Here is a 6,539-nt window from a genome sequence, read left to right as displayed (position 1 = left end):
TGAAGGGATCGGTGACGGAAAGTGTGTGAGAGGGGAGAGAGTGAAGCACGCCAGAGACCGTCAAACATCTGCCTCAGATACGAGCTCGACTCGGTCTGAGTGAGAAGAGCTATGTGGAAAGATAAAGTGCAGATTGAGACACTACCTTAGTAGGGCATAAGAAAAGAGCTGCGAATTAGGACATTAAGCTACGACAGGTACGAAAGCGAAAGGTGAAAGACAAAATAATTATGTACAGGGATCATAAGGAACACAATCGAATTATACCTCACCTTTGTACGGTGTGTCTGGGACATATAATCACAGATCCACATGACTCGAACACATTGTAATTACATGCCTTTGGGCTGGTGAAAGTGTACTTCACTAGAATAGGTTGGTAATGATGCTAAATGCAGTACCGCCGGTCCCTATATGCAGAGTACGCAGTCTGCGTAGGGCACCAACTCCCAGAAGGGGCACCATCGAAGTTGCTCAAAAAAACTAAAAAAAAAAAAAAATGTGAAAAAAATTTTTTTTAAACATTTGAAACACACCTCATGTTTGTGGCTGAATGTTCATAATTGATGGATGGACATCTATGCCCGGGTAAAGGACATCAGCAATCCAGTGCAAAGAAAAGAAAACTAAAAGTAAAAAAAATAAACAGGCATAAAGTTGGCTTTGACATTGGACATTCGAGAGTCTCAAATTTAGGGACCGTCTCTAAAGTTACATGCGCTATTGGTATACACTTTTCTAACGTCAGTAGCATTTGAGGAGAATGACTTACAGTGATAAAAACAACTGTAATTGTTCATCTGGGTGTCAGCTATAATGCACAATTAAATTGAATGTTTGATATTTATTAAAATAAACTGTAAATCATATGTAAAGAACGCAGTGCGTTAAATTGTACATTGAACGTTTTCCTCCTATAGAAAATCATTATAAATAAAACGCATAATGTAGCTTAATGGACAAAGACAACAAGTTGCAGACCGTTTATTCTATATGGAAAAATGCTTAACGCGAAACCACATTTATTCACCACCACAGCTTCTTGTCTCCATTGGCAACAAGCACGATTTGTGTCGATTGCAAGTGTCTCAGGTAGCAGAGAGTGCAAGTAGCGATTGCAAGTGACATTGTTATTTTGTTTATTTTTTTTCTTGTCTTCGCCACCTGGCTACTGTTATAAAATGTTGGGAAATTCAAACAAAAAGTAAAAAAAAAAAACGATAAAATAAAAAAATAAAGACTGCAAGTGACATCACTAGCGGAAGTCCAAGTGTCTGAGAGTGCAAGTCTGAGAGTGCAAGTCTGAGATTGCAAGTGCAAGTCTGCAGCCAGACCCTCTTGAATTTTTTATTTGATTTACATTTCTATTTTCACCCCATAGTATTTGTTTTTGTTTTTCCATCATCATATTTGAGGAAGGGGAGGACAATACAATCCTTCTTAGGGCACCCATTTGGCCAGCAGTGGCCCTGGCTAAATGAATGGGAAAAACTAAAGTTCACATTCACCTCTCAAAAGAATAAAACTAATGTGTGTACAAAATGCAAGTTTTGGCCAATTGCAATCCATATTGAGTACCCGCGGAAATATTTCAAGTGTTAAACGGTGCGAGAAAACACTTAAAAGAGCTTTAATATATTTAAAAATATAATATAACAAATATTAATTTAGTAATCTCTATATAAGTGATGTGAACGCAATCCAATTAATGGTTTACTGTTCTCCTTGGGGAAGATCATACTATGATCGGTGACTAAAGTACGCTTGTTTTATTGTATTCAGTTAAATCAGGCTTATATTCCTCATATACGTTCACATCTAATCATAAAGGTTGTATACTGAAATTGATAGTGAACTAGTAGGCTATAGCCGGCTCACTGTGCACATACCAAACAGGGCAATAAACCTTATCAGACACAGTCACAGTCACTGCACAGGTGAAAGAGAAACCCTTCACAACAACTTTCATTTGAAATAAAAGTTATAATAAAAATAAATAAGTAACATTTTATATAAAATGTTACTATACATTTCAACAAAGCTTGCATAAAGCAAATTCATTTAAATTTGAAATAATTGCTTATTGAGTGTAGGCTATAAATAATTATAGCCTACACTCTAAAAAAGGCAGATGGTTATTTCAGGCCAACTTTGGGTGAAATTTTGACTAACCCAATCGTTGGGTTAAATTTACGATTTTTAATCCAAAAGTTGGGTTATTCCAAATTTGACCCAATGTTGGGTCGAAATAAACCTGATTTTTTAAATATATATATTTAAGTGTGCATATTTAAAATTGTTTATTTTCGATTATTATTTGGATAAATAAGTAACATTTTATATAAAAAGCATATTACATTTTATAAAATGTTATACTTCATATTTTAATTTATTACATCATTATATATTAGACCAAAAAAAATGCATGCCCATAAAAATGGTAGAATAATTGGTTAAAATTACAGTTTTAGTTTTTCAAAATTCTAAAAAATGAAAAAGTTCTATTTTTAAATGTGAAATTAACTACAAATATTTTATTGAGTCTTCATGATGTGTGGTTATAAAGACGGCATACATGCTAGAATATTAATAGGTAATTTTTTTAAACACTTTGAGATTACTCATGGCATGTCCCACCGCAGAACTTATATGAATTATATAAAGTAATACCTTTGACAGTATGAACTACTGACCTTTATAGCCTTATGTAATGTTAAATGGCTGTAACTGTTAGCAAACGTTATAAAGTGGTACTCTTTTTTATGTCTATCCTGACCCATCAAACCCTAAATTTTGGGTAATTAACCAAGAATTAATGTTTATTGATAAAATCTTGTAGATCAGGTTAGGAGTGCCTCAGGGCTTCCTCCTGGGCCATTTTACAGACGCTCCCTTGGAAACACCTGTTTGATATTTTTCCAAAAATCATTGCCATAAAGAAGCTAAAATAACCACACCCCCCAGGTCAAACTGTATAAAAAGGTACTTGGTTCTCCAAAACCATTAAGCAGCTGTCAGAAGTGTCCAGCAAAGGCAACAGGAACGCAAACCAGGTTATGCAGTCTTTTTCACGCACGAGCCTGTCCGGCTCCAGCTCTCGTCCCTTCTCCTCGCTCTCGCTCGGCGGTGGATACTCTAGGCGCATCGCCGTCGGTCATGCGCCAAGTGTCTACGCAGGTGCAGGGGGCTCCAGCGTGCGCGTCTCTTACGCTCAGAGTAGCAAGAGCGGTTTCGACCTGGCCAGCGCGCTCGGCGGCGGTGACAATGGCTTCGGTGCGGCTTTCAACGAGAAGACCACCATGCAGAACCTCAACGACCGTCTGGCGAGCTACTTGGAGAAGGTGCGCTCCCTGGAGAAAGCCAACGCGCAGCTGGAGTTCCAGATCCAGGAGTGGTACGAGAAGAGAACCCCCGTCTCCAGAGACTACAGCCACTATTACGTCACCATTGAAGATCTGCACCAAAAAGTGCGTAACTGTACATTGCATAGCTATAACATTTATGTGATTTGAAACGTGGAAATGGAAAATATTTCAATGAAAAGTGAACCACTCTACTTATGACCATAGTACTACTATAACCATTATATTTTATTGACGTAAAACAGTAAATTAATACAATTAATAATAATGTAATAATGTCACCAGTGTTGTTATATATATATATATATATATATATGACAGATATATATATATATATATATATATATATATATATATATATATATATATATATATATATATATCTAAACTAGAAATTTTATTTTGGCAACTGACATAAATCATATTTATGTAATAAGGTAACTACAACTAAATATATCTAATAAACCAAAAATAATCTATATGGACATGTATATATGAATGTAAATGTCAGGAAGTTTCAATTCTTTATCTGTTTGTCTTTAGATCGCCGTCGCCAGCATGTACAATGCCAGAATCATCCTTCAGATTGACAGCACCGAACTGGCAGCTGAGGACTACAGAGTCAAGTTAGTACAAGAAAAACCTTAACTTTCTAATTCCATCATTTAAAAACTCTTTTTTTATGAAGTCAAGTCAAGTCACCTTTATTTATAGAGCGCTTTAAACAAAATACCTTGCGTCAAAGCAACTGAACAACATTAATTAGGAAAACAGCGTGTCAATAATGCTAAATGACAGCTAAAGGTAGTTCATCATTGAACTCAGTGATGTCATCTCTGTTCAGTTTAAATAGTGTCTGTGCATTTATTTGCAATCAAATCAATGATATCGCTATAGATTAAGTGACCCCAACTAAGCAAGCCAGAGGCAACGGCGGCAAGGAACCGAAACTCCGTTGGTGACAGAATGGGGAAAATAACATTGGGAGAAACCAGGCTCAGTTGGAGGACCAGTTCTCCTCTGACCAGACCAGAAACCAGTAGTTCAATTCCAGGCTGCAGCAAAATCAGATTGTGCAGAAGAATGAAGTTTATATAACTTTGATATCACACTCCAGTCTAGCAATTAAGTAAAAAAAAAAACTGCTTAGTCTAGACCGGTAGACCAATCTTTCATTCCCAGCAAGGGTTTCCCCTAATTTTATTTGCTTTTTAATGTCACACCCCATATTTTATCCCTTGAGTTTTTCTAGATTCCCGACCTAATCATTGTTATTCTTGCCGGCTTCAGGTATGAGAATGAATTGGCGCCGCGTCAGTCCATGGAGGCCGATATCGCCGATCTGAGAAAGGTTCTGGACGAACTCACCATGACTCGCTCGGACCTTGAGATGCAGATTGAGGGTCTGAAGGAAGAGCTGGTCTACCTGAAGAAGAACCATGCAGAGGTGAGATCAAAAATGTTTTATGGGCTGGTCGAACCTGGTGCAGTGAAGCAAGATCATTACCAGATAATTCACCAAACCAATAATCTTCTCCAATCAAGTGTAGCTTTAAAAATTAGGCACTTTTAGAAACACTAGTTATTTAATTAAATGTCACCTGAAGGTTTCAAGGTGCGGTCACATTTACCACACCAATAGTCATACAATAGCTCATGTAAAATTTCTACCACAAGGGGAGCTTTATTTGATCAAACTGCATAGTCAGACCCTTAATCATTACTCTCCGCTCAAATTCCTACTAGTTTTTATTATAAATGTTAAAAAAGATATTTCCTGCTAGCTGCATCTAGAGGGAGCGATTTGAAACTATTTTGTGAAATTTCATTAGTCAAAGATCAAGCATATCCATCTCCTACAACATCAATTGCCACTTTTCAGAACAAACCATTCTTCGGAAAATGTGCAATTTACGAAAAGGTGCATAAGCTACCAGCTATATCATTGTTCTGTAGGAACTCACAGCTCTTCGCGCTCAAATGTCCTCCGGGAGCGTAAACGTTGAGGTTGACGCTACACCTCAGCAAGACATGGCCAGCATCATGGAGGAGATCCGACAGCAATATGAAGGCGTCATTGATAAGAACCGCAGAGAAATGGAGTCCTGGAACAAGAGCAAAGTAAGTGTTTGTTTTTATTCTCGATGGCTAAAACATACTCAATCATGTGGACATTGACCGCAAATCTCTGTCCCAACAGTTCGACGAACTGAACAAGCAGGTAACCACCAGACAAGAAGACCTGACATTGTCCCGCAGTGAAATCAGTGATCTTAGGAGGACACTTCAGAGCCTGGAGATTGAACTGCAGTCACAGCTCAGCTTGGTAAAAGTCTTTCTTTCTCTTTGAATTTCATTTTGCAATAGCTGTCTCTAGAGGGAGCCAATTGCGCAATTAATTATGCACCCTCACCGTTCTTCTACGTGTTATGATTTGACAGAAAGCAGCACTGGAAGGCACACTGGGAGAGACAGAGTCACGGTACAGCACCCAGCTCAGCCATTTGCAGGGCGTCATTAACAGCCTGGAGGCGGAGCTTTCTCAGGTGCGCATTGACATCGAAAGACTGGGCACCGAATACAAACTTCTCCTGGACATCAAGACCAGACTAGAGTTGGAGATTGCTGAGTACAGGAGACTTCTGGATGGAGAGAGCATTCAGTAAGTTTTTACAAATAAATTTGTCTTTACAAAGATAACAAAAGTTGTACGATATTTATTTTAATTTTTTTGTTACAGGAAACAGACAGTCCAAGTTGTAGAGATTGTACCTCCTCTTTCTCCCAAGCGTAAGTGTTTTTAAAGGGTGTCCTTTTTTGGGTGGGAAAAATTGATTATAGATATGAATTTTTTTTTTATTTGTATTTAAATTAAATTTAAATACAAATAAAATGTTGATAATTAGATGCGCTTGTGTAGTTTTAACTTACTATTTTTCCTCTCCAGACGAACCTGTGGTGTCCAAGCGTGTTCGGACAATAATCGAAGAGGTGGTTGATGGAAAGGTCGTTTCTCGAACAGAGGATGTGGACGTTGAGGTCGTGAACAAGTAAAAACGATGGCAGTGAGATCCATACATGAATTTTCAGCCTCAGTTCGGCTGATTAATTTATCCATGTTCAACATCTCATGTGAAATGCAAAGAAAAAATAAAAAGACAAGCTGCGAAATTAAAT

The 6,539-nt window shown here is 37.6% G+C and overlaps 1 protein-coding gene across 1 annotated transcript; it reads left to right on the top strand.

Moving 5' to 3' along the window:
• The first annotated feature begins 414 nt into the window (after positions 1-414).
• Positions 415-6,439, top strand: LOC113080990 (keratin, type I cytoskeletal 19-like). Its single transcript, XM_026253058.1, has 9 exons — positions 415-421; positions 2,983-3,467; positions 3,906-3,988; positions 4,653-4,809; positions 5,319-5,483; positions 5,563-5,688; positions 5,804-6,024; positions 6,103-6,152; positions 6,310-6,439. Exons 1-9 carry the CDS (start codon positions 415-417, stop codon positions 6,414-6,416), a joined length of 1,401 nt encoding a protein of 466 aa, XP_026108843.1. The 3' UTR covers positions 6,417-6,439.
• Positions 6,440-6,539: the final 100 nt, after the last annotated feature.

The sequence above is a fragment of the Carassius auratus genome, unplaced genomic scaffold, assembly GCF_003368295.1.
Source record: "Carassius auratus strain Wakin unplaced genomic scaffold, ASM336829v1 scaf_tig00032695, whole genome shotgun sequence".
Classification (NCBI taxonomy): domain Eukaryota; kingdom Metazoa; phylum Chordata; class Actinopteri; order Cypriniformes; family Cyprinidae; genus Carassius; species Carassius auratus.
The sequence above is the reverse complement of the archived record's forward strand: the minus strand, read 5'-3'. Positions and strand labels throughout refer to the sequence as shown.